The sequence below is a fragment of the Sciurus carolinensis genome, chromosome 12, assembly GCF_902686445.1.
Source record: "Sciurus carolinensis chromosome 12, mSciCar1.2, whole genome shotgun sequence".
Lineage (NCBI taxonomy): Eukaryota > Metazoa > Chordata > Mammalia > Rodentia > Sciuridae > Sciurus > Sciurus carolinensis.
This window is the reverse complement of record NC_062224.1, coordinates 46,451,064-46,471,762: the sequence shown is the minus strand read 5'-3', so window position 1 is coordinate 46,471,762 and position 20,699 is coordinate 46,451,064. Positions and strand designations below refer to the sequence as shown.

General features: G+C 40.4%; 1 protein-coding gene across 7 annotated transcripts in view; it reads left to right on the top strand.

Moving 5' to 3' along the window:
• Svil (supervillin) overlaps positions 1–20,699 on the top strand; it is a 223,911-nt gene that overhangs the window by 156,257 nt on the left and 46,955 nt on the right. For 6 of the 7 annotated variants that reach the window (XM_047520180.1, XM_047520174.1, XM_047520177.1 and 3 more), the window contains 10 exons: positions 374–1,240; positions 1,597–1,767; positions 2,467–2,501; positions 3,066–3,127; positions 3,813–3,952; positions 5,142–5,237; positions 6,935–7,178; positions 7,578–8,151; positions 8,974–9,199; positions 16,837–16,966. In XM_047520180.1, coding sequence (XP_047376136.1) covers positions 374–1,240; positions 1,597–1,767; positions 2,467–2,501; positions 3,066–3,127; positions 3,813–3,952; positions 5,142–5,237; positions 6,935–7,178; positions 7,578–8,151; positions 8,974–9,199; positions 16,837–16,966 — 2,545 coding nt within the window. The remainder of the gene's footprint in view (positions 1–373; positions 1,241–1,596; positions 1,768–2,466; positions 2,502–3,065; positions 3,128–3,812; positions 3,953–5,141; positions 5,238–6,934; positions 7,179–7,577; positions 8,152–8,973; positions 9,200–16,836; positions 16,967–20,699) is intronic. The other variant, XM_047520175.1, reaches the window with a different exon arrangement.

The window sequence follows — 20,699 nt, the reverse complement described above, 5'->3', positions numbered from 1 at the left end:
TGGTGAACATGCAGAACGCTTACTGATTCAAGGCACCTTCCTCAGAGTTCCATAAGGCATACCAGTGGTGTACATTAATGAATTTTTCTGTGGCTTCTGGGTATTTATTCAGTTAGAAGGAACCCAGTCTCCTCCAGGACAGCATCTGACCCCTCTTCAGCTTTACAGGGGGTAGAATTAGTTTTGCACCACACTGGCGTAAGTGTGCAAATTTGTAAACTTTACTCAAAACCATTTATCTGGCACATACTGAGTTTCTGCATTAGGCCACATGCCTTTCCCAAGGGTTTTTTCTGAGTTGATTTCTGTGCATGCTCTCTTCCCCTTTGCGGTTACTGCATGTTGCAACTTAAATCCTTTTTCTTTCTTAAAGAGTTAAAGTTAGAGAAAAGTTGGTGAAAGAGGAGAGTGCTCGCAGCAGCCCTGAGCTTGCCTCAGAGTCCTTAGCTCAGAGGAGACATCAGCCGGTGTCAGTCCATTACCTGTCCTTTCAGTCAGAAAACTCAGCCTTCGATAGGGTCACAAGCAGAGCAGTGAGCTCTGTGAGACAGCCAAGCCGTGGCTATGTCCAACCGGTGGACCCAGTGCATACTGTCAAGCTGGTGACCGCAGAAACCCCAGAATGTGCATCTGAGTGCAGCTGGCCAGGATCAGCCGCCCCAAATGTCCTAAAGCCTCCTACCTTGAAGGCTGTAGATGAAGAGAAAAGGGATGCCCCAGTCCTTCATATTTGTGAATCTAAAGAAGATGATGTGCTCTTCAGTGAAGCTCTGGAGAAAAACCAGAAAACACTCTTGACCTTGGAGGAGGATGGGCTCGCGAGAAGCCCCAAAGTCCCCTCTGGGAACGAAGACTTGGGGCAGCCTGCAGTTAGCACAGTCTCCGTAGAACCTCAGAAGGAACCTCAAGTTCAGCTCCAGCCTGCTGAGAGAATGGGCCGAAGTGAAATGGTTTTGTATGTTCAGAGTGAGCCTGTCTCCCAGGATGCCACACCAACCAGTCGCAAAAAAGAAGTGTCTCCAAAGAAGCACAAGGTCCTCACCCGCTCGCTATCTGATTACACGGGTCCCCCTCAGCTCCAGGCCTTGAGATGTAAGGACCCAGCTCCAAAGCGAGAGCCACAGAGTTCCAAGATCGAAGGGCCCAGTGCAGAAGCGGGCATGCTGGACACCAAGGTCTCTGTCGCCCAGCTCCGAAATGTGTTTCTGGAGTCTGCCAGAGCCAACAAGAAACCTGAACTGTAGGTGATGTTTCAAACGTCCTCCTGATGTGTCACTTGCACGTCCTTGGCAGAATGACTCACTTCTCAACTTGTGTTGTGTCCTGCGTTGAATCATGTTAGCTTAGCTCACAAGTGTGTGCAGGGCAGACTGTACAGGAAATGGCTCACAAACTACCATTCTGCTTCCGCCTACTAATGGGGAGCTGGAGGAGTGGGTCTCTGGAATGCTCTACCTCTATCCATGCATGGAAGAGGCATGCAGAGGGGTCTAGCGATCTGTGCCTTGACTCGCCGAGATGCCTAAACCTTTGCTTTATTCTCTCTCTGTCTTCCCATCCCCCTGCTGTGTACTCTCTGCCCTATGATTCTAAAAGCCAATCGAGGGTTGAGAGGTCATCTGAAGGAGTTGGCTTGCCTACCCATATGGAACGGGAGAAAGGGTCCCGGAAACCAAGACGTTATTTTTCTCCTGGTGAAAGTAGAAAAACTTCTGAGCGATTTAGAACTCAACCTATAACTTCAGCAGAACGAAAGGAATCGGATAGGTAGGCATGCATCTGTGTAGTTCCATCATATAGGAATGTAAAATAAACAATGCCAGATTTTTACCAACCCAATGGTCCTGATGCTGTTGATAAAGGATGTTGGTGATTCCATTCTCTTCTCTCTAATCTTTTCGGGATGTTTATTTGTCTTATTTTCAAATGTATTTTAAAAGAATATTGACCTTATGAACAATATCACCACATGATTTTAAATTACATTGAGATGGTAAGAAGAAAGAAATATTATTTTTCTTCATTTGAGGTTTTTAACTTTTTTCCACTCTTGTTAAATTAGAATCTGAATTAAGTATTGACTACATTTTCAGTGAAAATAGGAAAGGAATTTTATATTCATTATAATGAATGGCTACTTGTATTTAAGATTTTATATCATATGTTCTTTCATAGAAATGATAAGGTTTGTCAAAAAATTTATCGTGAGTCCTGTTTAACAACTTGTTTGTGAATCCTGGTTTTTCTCCACGAGGTGTTCACTTGGCTGGGATTTTGTGTACACGCTTTCCACAGTGTCAGTTAACAACCCTACATGTGTATTCACAGCTAGAATTGCTACTAGGATGATATTCCTTAAGAGAGAGTTCAATTGCATCTGTATCTTAACTTTCAATGTGATGTTTAATTCAGATCTTCTAATCCCACCACTAATTCATTGTTACTACTTGTTAATATCTCTCCTAGGTATACTTCAAGTTCAGAAATGCCAACTGTTGAGGGCAAGTATCCATTTTCCTTTTTCTTCCTTCTTTCTGATCTATCTAAATTAGATTTTAAAAAATAAGAGTTTTTACTTTTTTGGGAGAATAAGACTATGGAAACTGTTGATTTCTTACTTTTCTGCAAATGTGCTTTCTTGTGAATATAATAAAACCTAGTAGAAATTTTCAAATGGGCATTTCCTTATTTTTGATAGGAGTTAAGAAAATCATGAAGTGAACAATATAGAAACAACTAGTTTGAACCCAAGAAGCAGGATTTTCTAGTTGTTTGCTCCTGTCCAACAATAAGAGAAATTCCTTCCATAAAATCTATTCTTGAATCTCCATTGGTTAAATATCCTCTAGACATACTTTAGTTTGGTTTGGTTCGAATTGCAATGGGAATTAGTTTATTTTCACTGAACAGAAAGAATGGGCTAGTCCCAAAAGGAAACTATTCCCAGTTGTTATTTTGGCTCACTTATGCTTATTTTTAAGGAATTTCCAGGTCAATCCTGAAAATGGTCCAGAGACATTTACATTTTTAAATGACTTCAGTTTTTATTTCACTGCTTTTTGCAGATGAAGAAAAGGTAGATGAACGAGCCAAACTGAGTGTTGCTGCCAAGAGGCTGCTTTTCAGGGTAAGATGCACAGAAAAGCTTAGTTAGAAATCATAACCCTGTAGAGGTAGACTCCCAAGGCTCTGGCTACTTCACGCACTCTGGGAGCCCTAAAGTTCTCCTCATCTGGCCCATCTGTTGTTCTGTCCCTATGTAGTGTTAGTCAGCTTTTCATTGCTGCAACTAAATGCCTGAGACAATCAACTTTTAAAGGTTTATTTTGACTCATAATTTTAGATGTTCCAGTCCATTATCAATTGGTTCTGTTGCTTTGGACCTGTAAAGAAGGAACACATCATGGTGGGCAGCATGTGATGGAGGGAACTGCTTACCTCATGGCAGCAGAGATGAAAGACAGGAAGAGAATGATGTCCCATCATCCCCTTTGAAGGCATGCCCTCCAAGAACCTAAAACTTCCCACCAGGCCCCCACCTCTTGAAGGTCCCACTGCCTCCCAATAGTGCCAAGCTGGGGACCAAGATTTTAATACATGGGCCATTGTGGAACATTTCAGATCCAAACTATAGCATATGTTTTGACAGATTTTGTCCCAGCTGTCCCAGCCTAAACTGTTCACTCCCGATAAGGACGTTGGTTCTTGGGATCCCCTCCTGTGGATCCTAGAGGAGGACAGAGTAGAGACATTTCACTAGCCCAATTTCCTTTCCTTGGATTTAGAAGATTCCTCGATGTTTCTAATCTTAGGAAATGGAGAAATCATTTGAGGAACAAAACGTCCCAAAGAGATGCTCGAGAAATGCGGCCGTGGAGCAAAGGCTGCGTCGCCTGCAGGACAGATCTCACACCCAGCCCATAACCACTGAGGAAGTAGTCATCGCAACCACGTGAGTCTCCTGTGGGATCTCATGGCGTTGGCTGTGATGTTTCTTCTTGGTGGGGGCGGGAGGGAGATTTAAAGAATTTTAGATAAAGAAGCACTATCACCAAGTTATAATAAGTGCATCTGTGAATAGGTCACCATGTATCCCACTATTATGTATAATTATAATGCATCAATGAAAAGTTTTATTTATTGAAAGGGAGACAGTTGGAAGATAGATTGGCCAGAAGCCACAGAGAAGTTGGTTTTTTCGGGATTTTCTTTACTACCTTCTCTCTAAGCTTTGTGATGTAACACTTGTTGTAGCTCCTTGAAAAATACTGAGGAATTTTATCCGTGCAATTTGGGTTTTGTCTTCATTTTTCATTTAAAACCTAAAACATGAAAGTAGATGAAAAATAATGAATCCCAAACTTCAATCAACAGTTGTCAACTCCTGACCAGTCTTTCTCTACCTGTATCCCCATCAACTCCCCCTTTCTTCCTGCATTATTTTCAGACAAATTCCAGACATAATTTCATCCATAAATATTTCAGAGTTTATCTGTAAAAGATAAAGGTTCATTTTGTTTTTGAATAATCAACAAATATGTTTTTCAATTACTTGGATGACTTTCCAAATCACAGGACATCCATTTGAGCAATATGTTCCAAATTAATTTCCTAAAGTAATTCATTCAAAGGTAATGGCTTCAATCAAGTGAAAATTTTTATTAGTTTTTTAAAAATTGTTTTTGTGAGCATTGACATCCCATAAGACCTCATCAGTTTGTTAAAAGAAAACTACTTTGATATGTTCATAGCTTATATGAGGATACTAATCATTTTTTTAAAAAAGAGAGAGAGAGATTGAGAACTACATTCTAAAATGTGGGTATAATCTATTGATTTGCTGATGGCTGATTAATTACTAATAAAATTACATTTTTAAACAAGTAGGTTTATGCTAAAGATGAAAATAAATCTTCAAGCCCTACAGCTATGCTTATTCCGTTTACTTTGGGGAACTTCTTATTTCCTAAGTTTATAATTGCTTTTTAAGTTCTTTTATGGGTTTTTTTTTTTAATCTAAAGTGATTAGGAAATAATTTGGTAAATATTTAACATTTCTGAGTTTGAAATCATGCTTTCTTTAATGCTTCTTTTCTTCTCTCTCCTTATGAATGTTCCTTCTTTGGCAATTGCTTGTAAAGTGAATCTATCGCTGCTTCGTGTTCTGGGGTCACCCAACCTGTAATGACGAGACTTCCTAGTCCCACTGTAGCTAGGAGCTCTGTGCAGCCTGCCAGGTACCGGATAGAAATAGCTGCGTGTGGCACCCAGTGCAAAGGTGCTGGGCAGCAGAGGCATCTGAAAGCCTCAAATGCCTTCATTTGTTTGACAAGTCGGTGCAGTGAGTTGTTCCCGGAATGTGTGGCGTTTTGTTTTGTCGTCCTGCAAGCTACTGATAATTTCATGTAGGCCTGCATGAGACAACATGGAGCCCATCTGTGTATGTCATGTGTGGCACTAGGATCACACTAACTCACTTATCCATTTGTTTTGCTTCTGTTTTTTATTATAATGGTCAGTCCTAAAAATTTTCATTTTTCATCATCTAAAATACTAAATAGAGAAATGGGGCATTAGCATGAATGTGGACATTTTGATAAGACCCAGTTATTTTAAGCATAGACACAAATACATGTTAAAAATAATCCTCCCTGTTTTTAATTTATAGAGACAAGGCCCTTATATTTTAGGATTGAGATAATAATTTATAGTGTCTGATCATAGATGTTTTACTGTTACTTTTCAAATTGTAGTGTTTTAAAATTATGCCCTTAAGCCATGTAAATATCCCCTTTGTTTTACTCCCAGGGGCCGAAACAGAAAGGCTAAAAATAAGATTAAAAGAAGTAAAATGACAGTGCAGGAATGAGCTGGCAGAACCCGGAGCAGGGTTCTCAGGGAGGTAGGCTGTTACCCTCCCAGCTTGTGGCACTGGGCTCAGGAAAGCCTCCAAGGCTCAGGTGGCCTTTCCACCACCTCGTTGTACCTGGAGACAGAGATGGCTCTTTGGTCTGGAACAGCCGTGAGTCGGTGATTAATTGCAATGAAGGCAGAATATGCTTCTTACTAGATTTGAGAATTGGATTTGCTGGTAGCAGAAGGGATATTGTCTTGGAAACCTTTAGAGAGTCATAGTGACCATGGAAGCCAAAGCCTTACTCTTCTAACTGGAAGTTGGAGGGATTTATTATTATTATTATTATTATTATTATTTGGTTGGGGGGGACTGTGCTAGGGATTGAATCCAGTACCTTGCACCTGCTAGGCAATTAATTGTTCTACCACTGAGCTCCATCCCCAGCCCTAGTTGGAAGGATAATAATCACCTGAAATTTTATTCACTTTTAAAGTTATTGGGAATTAGACTCAGGTACCTTTTAAAAAGAACTGGTAAAGAAACCAATAAGAGAAAATGCTACACTAAAGGAATGAAAGAATCTTTAAAATTACACCATTGGGTTTGGCAAGTGCAAATCAAAAACCTGCCTTGCAGATTCTGTGGTTGACAGATGACCGTATTCCTAATTATTTTAAATGAAATGATTACCTCCTGGACATCTTTAGAGAATATCTTTCCATGCCCTAGGCAATGCCTCACTTCTTATGACACTAATAATACGGCATCTCTCTCAGATAAAGTATATCCTAGCCAATTTCGGTTCCTTAAATAGGAAGTTTACTTTTTAGAAATAATTCAGAACTAAAAATCTGCTTGTTGTAGAAATGCTCATGCTAGTGTCCCATGCCTACTCTGCTATTCACTGTCTTGTTTAATACCTAAGCAATTGCCTACCCCTGTCCTAAGTTTGTGTAGAGAAAAATAAACCCTTTGCAATATTAAATGACACTTTGAAGAGAGTTAACGTATACAATTAGCAGTGGGCTTTTGTTTGTTTTCATCTTCGTCCCTTACTTGTCACTCCTTCCCTTTCAGATTGCAGGCATCTGTTCACCAAAAGGCTTTAGCCAGGGACGAGGCAAATGAGGGCAAAGATTCTGCTGAACCAGGCGAACCTGATTCCTCCACTCTGAGCTTAGCAGAGAAGTTGGCCTTGTTTAACAAATTGTCCCAGCCGGTCTCAAAAACTATTTCTACCCAAAACAGAATAGACATGAGACAGAGGAGAATGAATGCCCGCTATCAAACCCAGCCAGTCACACTTGAAGAGGTGGAGCAGGTGGGTACGCTGTTATTTCATTTTGATGTGTGCATATGTTCTTAAATTGTAGCATGGTATACTCTTAAGTTACTGATATAATTAAGGCAGTTTGCCCACAAACTCTGTTATGGACAGGAAATTTGGTAATAATTTCATCCCTAAGAAGTACATTTCTCTGTTTTTGTAATCTGCTTGCAAAACATCCGAATTCATTTTGGAGAGAAAATAATCGTAAGACAAACCTTTGTCCCCTCCCCCACCCCTAAAGATTTTGTTTGAGATGTATTATGGTTTATCACTAAGATACGAAGTAAAAGGTACCAAATGTAGTATTTCAGTTTGTATAAATCCCAAAACCAAACTTTATATAGATGGTGCTTTTCCACTGGTTTTTACTTTTTAACTGTGTCCTCCCAGGTGCAAAATGGGAAGCTCATTCCTTTCTCACCTACTGTGAACACATCTGTGTCCACCGTGGCCTCCACTGTCACTCCCATGTATGCAGGGGATCTTCGGACAAAGCCACCTGTTGATGACAGTGCAGATGCCTCTGACTATAAGTTTCCTTCTCCAATAGAAAATTCAGACTCTCCAGTTAAAAGCATTCTGAAATCACAAGCCTGGCAGCCTTTGGCAGAGGGTAGTGGAAGCAAAGGAATGTTGAGAGAATTTGGAGATACAGAGAGCAAGAGAGCTTTGGCTGGAGATAGTGGTGTTAAGAAGCATGGGTCCTATGAGGAAGCAGAGCTGTCCTACCCTATCACTGGCAGAGTCAGGGAAGGGGATGGCCAGAAGGACTCTAAATACACTGTTCCAAGGAAAGGAAGTCTGGAACTAGCTAACCCCCATATCGCTCATCTTGGTGAAGAACCGAAGGAATTTTCCACTGCTAAAAGCAGTGCACAAGGAAACCTGGACTTGAAAGACAGGCAGCCCTTTGAAGAGAAGGTGGACGTGGAGAATGTCACAAAAAGGAAGTTTTCACTCAGAGGTAAATTATATCGCTCCTCCGGTTTTTGAAAACAACAGGGTTTTTAGTTTCTGCTTGATTTGTTGCATGTATTTGTGATCCTTTTAACTAAATTATAAAGGCAGTTCGTAACTAGTATGGATCAAAAGTTCAGTGTGAATCCTATTCTCTCCTCAGACCTCTCTTCCCCTTGAATCCAACATGGTCAGTGGAGTGATCGATTTTTGTTTCCGCAATAAAAATGACTAAAACCTTTTCACACCTTAACTTACCTGGTAACTGGTGTCATTGACTTACACAACAGACTTCTGAGATGCTTAGTTTTCTTGACCCCTGTTATAAGTTGATGGTCCAAAAGGTCCAGGGCTGAGTAAGCACAGGAAATAGGACTTGAACTTGGCTCTCGTTTCTAGACTCTTTCTACACTCCTGTTTTGCGAGCTAGTAAGCTATACTTCATGGGACTCTAATCCTCTTTCTATGTTTGCATACAATGATACTGTGTACATAAGGGCTTGGGCTTACCAGTACAGCACATTTGAAATGTAAAAGTGTTGTTTTGGAGAAATAGAAACATTCCACAGTATAGAATGAAAACTTGCATCCTGAGTCTTGTGCATAGAAGACAGATGGATGGTCACAAAGCAATTGGCTCTGCAGAGCAATCCGCTAGGAAGTTTGGTTTTCTCACAGCGTATAGCTGCAGATTTGCATAAATCCAAGTGTACTGAGTGACTCGCCATGTGCCCACGGATTGAACTCCAGGGCTGAACTGCTGGGAGGTGAATAGCTGGAAGAATGTTTGCTGGAGGAGTAATGCTGATGTTGCTCCTTTTCCTCCCAGCCTCAGAGTTCAGGGAGCCCACTTCTGAGCAGACAGGGACAGCTGCTGGGAAAACTGTTGTTCAAACAGCAACTCCAGGGTCCTGGAAGCAGGAAGACTCTTCAGAACAACTACAGGAGAAGTACTATAAGAATCCATGCATCATGTTTGCTGCGGGAGAGACCAAAGCGCCAACAGAGGAGGGCATCCTTGATTCACCTAGCAAAACCATGTCAATTAAAGAAAGGTAATAAGAGCTAATGACTGGAAAGTCATTCTGTGGGGGAGGAGCTAACAACTACTTATAGAAAAATATCTGGGTAATGAACCAAGAGATGAAGTCAAGAATTCAACTACATGTGAGAATGTGCTGTGATATTAGATGATTCTATGAAAATCAAGATATTAAATCAATGATTCTAGAAAATCAAGATATTTGAGAGTGAATTGCCTTTGCCCCAGCGCCTGGGTTATCAATACTGAAAGGGTCCCAATTCCAGACTCCAATGAAGAAACAAACGGAAAAGATTTTTTATTGCTTTGTTTGCAGTACCCATTTCTTTTATTTTATGTTAAATTCTTGGGTTATCTAGTGATGGGAATTGAGTTCTTGGCTCTTCCTCTTCCAGAGTTACATGGTTTGAACCAAACACGCAAACCACTTCTGATTGTAAAATAATTACAGAGGGAATGAAGATAAAATAGTACATAGGATCTATAGCTTTGGAATTAGACTCTAACTTTTCATTATTTTATGGAAAGTAAGATGAATGACTTTTCTTAACAGCATTTATTTAGAATCCCTATTCCCCAACAAATCCCATGCTGAAGATCAAATTAAAGGTCTTGTGCAAACTGCAAATGTTCTACCACTGAGCTACATCCCCAGCCCTAGAAATTTTATACCAGGTAATAGCTATGAACAGATTACATCTGAGAATCAGATAACACTGTAGCCTCATTTTATTCAAAAGACTGATGTAGGATTGAGAGAATATAAACAGGACATATAAAAAGAATAGAAACTAAATTATTTTTAGGATGTATTTTCCTTGTTAGCCTTTAGCCACAGTTGAGTTAAGCTGTAAAAAGGGGTGGGGGAAAATGCAATAGTGATAGGAAAACTGGATTAGGAAAAGCTACATCAACTTCCTGGTATAACTAGTAAAGTTGTTTCCACTGCCTGTTCCTGTGATTCTGTTCATCTGGACCCTTCCTTGGTACCACCACCAAATGGAAGTTCTCTGGCTTTGTTAAGCACTGGTCACTTTTATTTTTCTAGATATCTCTCAAGATGCCCAAGATTATATGTCTAACTACAATGAAAATTCTGTTTTTCAGGATAAACTTTTTGAACATTATTCATCAAATTTTTAAATGGATGGAGACTTTTTCAACTGACAAAATTAATAAGATTTTAAATCTTATTGACTTTCACCCTTATTTAAAATGCACAATAAATACTGGTTCTGGTAGGCTGATGGGGAGCAGGGAAAGGTGCTGAAGGGGTTAATTAATAAGAAGAATGTTGTCTCAAATGAGGGGCACAGTTTGGCTCATCTTGGCATCTTTATAAAAACCATACTAGCTGGGCACAGTGGCACATGCCTGTAATCTCAGCAAGTCAGGAGGCTGAAGCAGGAGGATTGTAATTTAAAAGCCAGCCTAAGCAACTTAGAGAGACCCTGTCTCTAAATAAAATATAAAGGAAGGTCTGGGGATGTTTCTTAGTAGTTAGGCACCCCTGGGTTCAATCCCCCATACCAAAAAAAACAAAAAAAAAAAAAAAAAACAAGCTACACATTTGATCCCAGAAATTCAAGTATTATTAAGGACTAGTCAGGTGAAGAGGAAGAGATATCATTTAAGGGACACAGTGATAAATATCATATTCTACTATTTTATAGATCAGAAAATATTTGTTGGGTAAAATTCCAGTAGCAAATGCTAATATCATGCCCTCTTCTTTCAAAGACTTTTAAAAGAGACGCCTCCTCTTCAGGTATCTTCTCTCTGTTGGGATGTAGGACTTTGGATGAGGAAGTTTTATGTCTATCCACTGTGCAATAATATTTCTTGATTTACTTGTCTTTCTTTTTTTAAGCAAATTTGAGTTTATCTCTATTTTTCTGATACAGTTTTAATCCTAATGTAAACTTCTCATTTTTAAAACTGCAAAGTACTGCAAAGGTGCAGCTTCTGAGTCCTGGCTTTCTGGACATCTGAGAAGTTCAAGGGTAACTGTAAGCTTTCTGTGAATGTACATGCTGTGTACCTGCTGACTACTAGGAACCCTAATTTATCATAGTCCTGAAGAGATTCCTGACCCCAGTCAGTTCAGAATCCTGATAGTAGGAATGCTTTAAAAATATTCAGTTATTCAGTTTAATGGTTAAAAATATATATTTTTAAAAAGGATGAGGAGGATTGAGGATATAGCTCAGTGGTAGAGCACCCTAGCATGAGCAAGACCCTGAATTCAATCCCCAAGACTCCACCAAAAAAAAAAGACCACCTTATTTAGCAGCTATGCTTGTAGTGAATTATGCTAAAGAAAATATATTGGCAGGGATCATTTCTCCCTTACCCTCGACAGTACTTTTATTTGTTCTTTGTTGGAAATAACCAAGTAGCATATCTTTATAATCCATCCATGATAACTGCCCTCCAGGTAGGTCTCTAATTCTTGCCTTTTGTTAAAGTGAAATGATGAAGTTTGACCTGTTTCAAATAAGAATGTCATTCATGTGTCTATTGGGGCTTTACTCTTTTTTTCTTAGGATGATATATGAAACCACAGGACTTTTAAAACTTATTCTAGCTCCTCCCAACTGCCTCATCATGCAAAAGGAAGGATTTAATCCCAGTAGTCTCTAGGACCATGGTAGTGAGGGGACTGATCCCAGGGACTGGTCTCACCCCCCTGGTACCTCTGGAAAACTTGTCTCCTGTTCAGTTAGGTGTTGTAGCAGCTGAGTTTGTTTGTTCTAACTAGGAGAATATATGACAAGGGAACCGAAATTCTAGCCAGAAAGACTTCACCCTCCATGTTAATATTCTCAATTCACATGTTCTTTACATGTCTTGCTAAAAACTTCACTTTCATTTTCAAATGTGAAATTCTAAGAAATAGAGCGTGGAATTTGCAGATTTCCATTACCATGTCTTCTAACTCTCTGCGCCTTGAGGTGTGCAGTTTTATCTTCCTAAACCTCTTGGCACTGGCCTCCTTCCTGTTGGGGACTTGACGCTGGAGTTCTCCATAGGAGTGTCACCAAGTATCCTGTGCTTCCCTTGGCATTTCGCTTGAGGTGTCTCGTTTTGTGCTAGAAAGGAAGCAGTATTATCCCCATCTTGTAGATTAAAAGTGTAGAAACTAAGAAATTATAGAAAATCCTCCATATGCTACCGTTTTAGAATGTTTTGATGCTCACAGAAACATCTCCAAGTTCCTCTCCTCTTTCTGGCATCTAGAATGTCAAGTTTGAAACATAATCTGCAAAAACAGAATGCAATCTACTTTCTTCCATTGGGTCAGTAAAAATCACCATTTTATAACTGTCCAAATGATTTGAGTTTAAATTGTCCATGTTTTGGGAACTTCTTTGAAAAGTACTGTGAGCCACATAATTCTGTTCTTAGGTTTAAAACTTTTGGCCCCTCTTAAGAAGTACATTGGGCCTCTAGAAATATTTCTGAAATTGCTGCATCCGGCTCTCATACTGAGGGATACTGGGTAGGGGGAGATGACAGAGAAGCGGAGAAAAGACCCCTCCAGTCACCTGGGGAAATCAGTAAAGCGTAAGGACTTAGTGAATTCCGGTAAAGGTTGAAGGAGCTGCCCACGCCTATCCCCACCCTCAGAGGGCCAGCTGGGGTCCCCTGAGTTATCTGCATATCCTTCCACCACCTTTCTACACCCCACTCAGCCAGCGGCGTATCCGTGTCTCCCAGGCAAACTCCAGATTCTGACCATCAGAGGCCCCCAGATTGATGTGAGTGAGAATAGGGACAGATAGAGGTGTGATTTGCCTCTGCCCCCTCCTTCTCTCATCTTTAATTTATCCTTGTTTTAGTCTATTTTCTGTAGCTATATAAAGGAAAAAGGTTCTGGAGGCTGAACGTCCATCCAAGATCTGGCTGCCTCCGGCAAGGGCCTCACACAACATGGAGGAAGTTGGAAGGGGAAGCAGGGCTGTGTAGAAGAGGCAAAGCACTAGGGGCAGCCCTGCTTTGTAGCCACCCACTCTTAGGGTAACTAATCCAGTCCCAAGAGAGGATGCACTCACTCTTAAGATCTAATTTCCCCTTAAAGGCCCCACCTCCCAATACTGCCACAGTGGCAACCAAATTACAGAGTTCCAGAAGGGGCATCCCTATTCAAACCATAGCAGTTTTTTCTTTTAAAAGACATCAGGGACTGGGAGTGCAGCTCAATGGTAGAACTCCCGCTTAGCATTCCCACAGCCCTGGGTTCAGTCCCAGCATTAAGTAAATAAATAAGAAATAAAAGACATTATTAGGTTACCTAATAATGTAACTCTGCCGACCTGCATACTAGCCAAGATCAAGATCTAGTATAAGTAACTCATCAGTGCTTTTGAGCTCTATCTGACATCTGTTGGGTGCCTCTATCTCTCTGAAATGAGGGGAAATTTCTAAAGAGAAAAAAAAAAGCACACACACACCATATTAGGGGCACATGTTTGCTTGCCCCATATTTGACCCAGTCCTTACTGTTATGAGCCTGAAAAACTTGTTCTAACCAAGCAGGACTCACAAGCCAGAATTCCCTGCTGAAAAAGTGTGGGCTGCTGCAAGAGGAGTAGACATTTCCCCAGGCAGCCTGGCAAGCACATGTCATGTTGGCCCCAGGCCAGGCCTTGGGGTTAATAGGCTAATGCAGTGCCACTCACTGGGTCCACAGCCTCAGACTAAGCAGATGCCCAGGCTCTCAACATCTCCCAGCCTTGCAAATAGCGCTTGGACTTGGCAGATGTTAAAAGCACTGACAGTTGTTTGAATTGTACAGGGAGGAATTTATGTCATGTGTAGACCCAGACGTTCAGCCTTCTCTAGTACAGGGCCCGTCTGCAGTGAGTTGGAGGGCTGGGAGATTGCAGGGGGAGAGAACACATTTGGAAAGATCCCCCGCCCTCCTCAGCTTGTTGAACACCAAGTAGGAAATCTAAAGGGACAGGAATAATGTGTTTAACTTACAGTGTGTGTCGTTTTGAAGTTATTCATCATTTGTACTCTGTCGGCTAGGGCTGGGTCCAAGTACCATGTGGGCTCCATTGAAGCACAGTTTCTTCCATATTATTTTGGTTACTCTGTAGTCTTTGGAAGTCCCTGATGATGACCTTGCCAGCACATCTAGAAGCAAAATTTCAGGGTTTTGGAATGGAGGAATTCTTTGAAGGCCATCATGGGAAGGGTGGGGAGAATATTATAAGAGAGCCAGAATACTGTGCTATTCCTGAAAGAGTAAAGCAAACTGTCTCTGCTCAGCTGATGCACTAATGGAGTGAAGCAAGCTGTACATCAGGGGACAGGGTTTGGAATCACACCTCCTGCCCCACTAAGGCACGGTGAGACCTCATTCCACAAAGCCTTTGTCCCATGTGTGCAGATGTTACCTATCTGTCAAGGCAGGAATAACAATATTCAATTTCTTAGAGATTCTTGCATAGATCAGCAGAGTATATGGTGGACTATAAGTCATTCCAGATTCCACAATTTGCTTTTGTCCAAATCAGTTCCAAACTCCTCAAACCAGCCACCAGGGAAACCACAGAGTTATTTAGGTGGTGTTGACATTTCTCCAAGTATTTGGCAGCTTCATTTCAAAAAGGTCCTCAAAAACCACACCCTATTATTTTTAAGAACCTCAGTTCATGAGGATGAATTTGATGATTTTTAATTCTCTTAAATCATTTGGAATCCAACGTGGTTAAGAAGGTGGATGGTAAAGATGAATCATTACTGGTCTGAGTCAAAGGCAGAGTAAGACACAGAAGCTAGTTCTGAGACCAATTTGAAGGAAAATATCAATGACAAATGTTTCCTTCACAAGAGGGTGAGTTGGAAGTACTTCTTAATTTGGTTATTAAAGTACTGACATTCTTACTTTTTGAGTCTCATTTATTGATGCTTTGAGACCTCTGAAACTCTAGTGCAGAATGCAGATACTAATTATTTCTTTCAGTGATTTGAATTTGTGAGATTCTGTTTCCATACTAGAATAAAACTGACTCATTCAAAATAATTGGAAAAGAGATAAATTTTAGTCATCATCAAGTAGGAATGCAGATTAAAACAGTTAATGGAATTTAGATATTGGGTTCAAGTTCATGAACTTGCCCTTGCAGCATGCAGAATGCTCCCAACATTGTAGAATCTAAGACTAAATGGGTATGTGAGCTATATGAGATCTGCCTCTGATAAGGCAACATTATACCTGTTTTATAGAATGAGCACTTGCGATCTTATCTGCTGCCACAAGCAGACACAAAGAAATAAAGGGGAAGACAAGGAAAACAGAGGAAGAGATTGAGGAAGTCCATTAGTCCAAAAGTGGAACTCCTTTTTCTTTTGGGCAGTTCTTTTCTTCATGTTTTACTTTCCATTATTTGACTGAATGAATAGAAAGTATAAAGTATGATTATGGACAAGCTTTAAGATATAAATGGGTTTTTATTTTTTGGTGCTGGCAATTGAACGCAAGGCCTCATGCATGCTAGCAGCACACATTCCATCACCGAGCTACATCCCCATCTGTGAATTCTTGGTTAAGTGACACTAAATGTGTTTTCTTATTTGTTAACAAAACACAGCATAGAATATATTTCATCCTGTTTCCAACTCAGATATTTTACAGAATCAGGGAAGTTAGCAGCAGAAGGACCCTTAAACATCTTCTTGTCCAGTTCCTGATAAGACAAATTAGGACAGGAACCAATATCCTCAAATGGACGTAATAGACTAGAGCTATGTGCTGCTTAACTGTGCACTGTTTATGTGTTGTGCCCACAGGGTTGGGCCCAGAGAAACAGAGGTCTGGTCTTTTTTTTTGTTCCCCTCCCTTAATTTTAAATTGTTTTAGCATTAGTTCCAATAAATTTAATGATCGCCGCCTTTTTGCCTTTTATCTGCCTCATGTTTGTGCAACTTAGATGACTAAGACTAATTCAGTTATTTTAATACAGTTAGCTGAAACACCCTCATGTTCATGAATGTAACTTTTCCTATATTACAATATCTAAGCTGCTTTTATGGCAAGTCACATCATAGTGAACTAAAATAGGTCAGATAACGATCTCAGTTAATTAGATTCTTTTTTCGTATATATCTTTCCCTTGAGAAAAGTTGCAATAATAATATTTTTAATGGGTTTGTAGAAAATAGTTTTTGTATTAAGATGCATTGGAAAAAAACAAGTTCATTTGGAGGAAAAGAACAGGGCTTAGAATACAGGAAGAGAAACACTATAAATGTCATAATTTATCTTTGAAATGCATGATATTAAGATATTTTTGGTGAATTATATCTTTATGTTTTAATCTTGTTTCTGCAACATTTTTTTGCAAAGAACTAGTTTTCCTGCTTTAGTGTTATTTCATCATGTAACCAGAAGGGGTCACTAGAAGACATTTTTTTTTCTAGGGACCGTGACTTTTTTTAAATCTCTTTCTTGCTTTCAGCCCAAGGGCAAGGAAAAAGCAGAGATATTCCTTAACTGAAATGATGGTGCATCTTTAATCTGGCAAGTCAGATTTTTTTCAACCAACTGTAAAATCTTTGGGACCATCTTGGAAAAGGGACTTTCCTAAGCTTTAAGAGTTTGGTAATGAACTCTTCTGGGTTGGCATGTTTTCCTCCTAGATTGGCACTGTTGAAGAAGAGTGGCGAGGAAGACTGGAAGAGCAGACTTAACAGAAAGCAGGAGTATGGCAAAGCATCTCCCAGTGACAGCCTGCACACCCAAGAAGTGGAACAGTCGCTTAAGAAGAAGGTAAGGCTTCCAAGTTAGGAGAACGCATCCCCACTAACATCATGCTTGCAAGTGCGTCAGGTGGACCAGCATGTGAAGCTGCACTCATAATGCTCTGTGGAACATTAGTGCTTTCTCGCCATTAGGGTCCATGCTCCATCTGTCACAAAGCTGCTAAAACGGGACAAAAGGTCCAGCCTTGAGATGTTATAGAATCAGTAACAGCATAATACCTCAGCAGGCAAGTGCCTGAGTTTTAAATGTGTACACAGTTAAAACCTTAAATGAAGTCTGGCTTTAGAATGTGATTAAGGCTTTCCAATGAAAAACTTTAATTCACCACTAACAGCTTGTAAGTTGCATATAAAAATACGGACTTGAATTTCCCATGCAGAGATTTAAGACCTAAGTATAAAAAAATAAAGACATAATTGTGGCCTGCAAGTACATTCTTCATAATTTTAAACCTGTTTCATGATGAGGAGGTTTGCTTTTTATTGAGAATGTACAGCAATGTATGTTATGAGTTTAAATAAAATCAAGTCATACATGGTGATCCATACCAGAAGCATTTCATATGCTAGAATATTGCTGGATTGTTAAATTAGAAATGTAATGATGACCAGCCTTTGACCTCAGGCTTTCAAAGCCGTTGGTGACTTCCCTGCTTGCTGGCTCCAGAGAAAATGATGCAGCTGAGTCACACCCACTGGCTGATTTCCAAGATTTAAAGGCTTCAAATAGAAAAGAGAAGAAAAACAATGTTCCACTTAGTCACTCACTTGAACCTCTTCTAACTCTAAAACAAGCATCTTTAGCTGGTGCAATGGCCTTTTGTCCCAAGCTACTCAGGAGATGAAGGCCAGAGGATCACAAGTCCAAGAGTTTAAGGCCAGCCTGGGCAACAAAGAGATACCCCATCTTAAAAATAAAATATGTGGAAAAGAGAAAAGTGTGACTTGACCTTTATGCATTAAGAAACTTACATAAAAATGAGAACACCCAGAACATTGAGTTAGGAGCTCTGACACTATTTTATATGGTACTTCTTTTTTCTTTTTTCTTTGTTGTTTTTTGTTTTTATTTTTTTGTACTGAGGATTGAACTCAGAAGTGCTCTACCACTGGATTACGTCCCTAACCCTATTTATTTTTTGTTTTGAGACAGTGTCTTGCTAAGTTGCCAAGGCTGGCCTCAAACTGGGCTTATAGGCATGCACCATTGCACCTGGGTTATGTACAGTACTTCTGTGTCTACATAGGTAACATTGTAGTGGATACTTGAATTCTTTTTTTAACACATGGTGTTAAAGCTAATGTCTGAAGTTGTTTAATTCTCAGCCATATGTGAAGTTCTCAAGTATAACTGGATGCTAAAAAGTATTTTGAGTTCTCTAGCTTGAGACATACATGGTGTTAAGGATAATAATCAAAGACATTTAATTTTCAACTACTTGTAAAGTTCTCACTATAATTAACTAGATTAAAAAGCATACATGTGAAATCTAGATTTCAAGGTAAAAGAAAATTGGATCCCTCAAATAATGTGTCCCCAGGGCCTACAAATTTTATTTTTAAAAAAATCTTGGACCCTGGGGTGTAGCTCAGTGATAAAGCCCTTGACTACCATGCACAAGGCCCTGGGTTGAATTCTTAGCACCACAAAAACAAAGAACCTTTAAATCGTTGGTTTAAAAATAACACACACCTATAATCCCCAGCAACTTGAGAGACTGAGGCAGGATGATGGCAAGTTTGAGGGCAACCTTAGAAACTTGGCAAGACCCTCAAGCAACTTTGCAAGACCCTGTCTCAAAATAAAAAATAAAAATAAAAATAAAAATCAATGGGAAAGGGGATGTAGCTCAGTGGCAAAGCAGCCCTGGTTTCAACTGCCAGTACTAAAATAAAATAAAATAGGGTGGTACGCACCTATAATTCCAGCTACATAAGAGGATGAGGTAAGGAGGATTGCAAGTTATATCCTGTGCTCTGAGCTCAATACCCAGTACCATAAAAAATAAAAACCAAAAACTTCAGGATCAACCCCATTAGAAAAAGCTGCCAACTAATATGTAATAGCACCAAGCAGCGTCTGATATCTTGTTCATCACTTTAAAAGATGCATGGAGTTCCTAACTCTTCACTAGCTGACTATCCCCTATAGCCAGGTAAAAATTAAAATGAAGCTAAGAAGCAAAAGGTGAGATAGGTCCCCTGTGGATGGTGAAGTGTGCTACTACCCACTTAGGAGAGGGAGTATGACCTTGGGCAGTAAACGCTGGAAGGGTGTGGGGAGAGAATGAGCCTGAACTGTCCAGACATATAGCCAAGACAGCAAGGAGGCACGACATGCCAGGTTATCCTGGGGGTGGAAAACCCAGTGACACAAAGCACTGGGACTCTAAGTGTGACTTGGGCTTGAGTGTGACATGCCGCTTCCATGCTCACGGGTGCCACTGATTCTGTAGCCACAGGGAACTTACTATTCTTACTCCTTCTCAGTGGCCTACTTCACTTTGGCCCGAGACAATAAGCTCTTTGAAGTTAAAATAAGTCAATCTATTTTAGGCGTTTGCTACTCTCATTGGGAAATCTCAAGTTCCGTTGAGGTCAGGTCCTTTTCAGGTGGCCTCTGACAACCTCCTGGTTCATTCCATCCCAAGGGCTGGCTGTGCATTTCAAGCACACCTTTACAGCACACAGATGTGGTAGGCCAGGTGCCTTAGACTTTGGCTGTCATGAGACACCCTGCACACGACTGAGGAGTGCTTGAGAAGTGGCCACTGCTTGCCTGTCTAAATATGCCCCTGGAGAAAGAAAGACATGGTTAATATGCACATGAAGATGGGGTCTTGCTGCATGGTGTAGATCTAGACTCACCCATGGAGAGCTACTCAGCAGAGTAATGGTAAAGTTTGGTAACTTTGGTAAAGTTTCCACCACCCAGGGTAGAAAGGAACTGGTCTTATGGTCAGCTCATCACTTACTTCCCAACTTCTGAATTCATCAAATAGTGTGTATCATGATTAGCAAACATTTTATAACTTGTCATCCTGTGTGCAATGAGTGTAGACCCCTGAGTTGCAGCTGTGGGGAAGTAGAAGGGGCAGGACCGAGAGTGAGGACTCCGTATGTCACTCCGTTGCTTCTGTGAAAATCCATGACACAGGGAGTTCCAAGAAAAATATCATGGGAGCCACACAGGTAACCTAAATGTTTAAAAGACAAAATAGAAAAGGATGCCCGGATAATCCGTAATTGTTTTGTTTCTACCAAAGGGATTGCCCCAAAAGAAATTGAGGCATCTCAATTTGAGGTCCTCTATAGTAGTATCGTCCTGTTTCGGTCCATGAATAGAATAGCTTTGGAGGAACTAGGAATTTTCCTTTCTGTTCTGAGATTTTGGTCTTCTCGGACAACATGGAACTAAGAAACAGGTCCTTGCTTTCCACTCCCCCCCCCCCAAAATCAGGATTCATGACTTGGAGGTTAATAGATCAGTTATTTACCTAGCTAGCTCTGTCATCTCCTGCAAAAAATCATCCAGGTTCCTGGTTTCTCTACTTCTCTCCCTTGCCACCCTTCTTTTTCTTTCTCCTGTACTTGGTTTAGTCTAGGTCAGTGCGAACCTGACTTAAATACTTTTACTTCTGGTAGCATATAATTAGTTCTACTGATAGTAAAACCATTTGGTTTGTAGACTTGGCCAGGTTCACCCTGAATGGAATGTGTGCACTTGAGCATGGATTGTG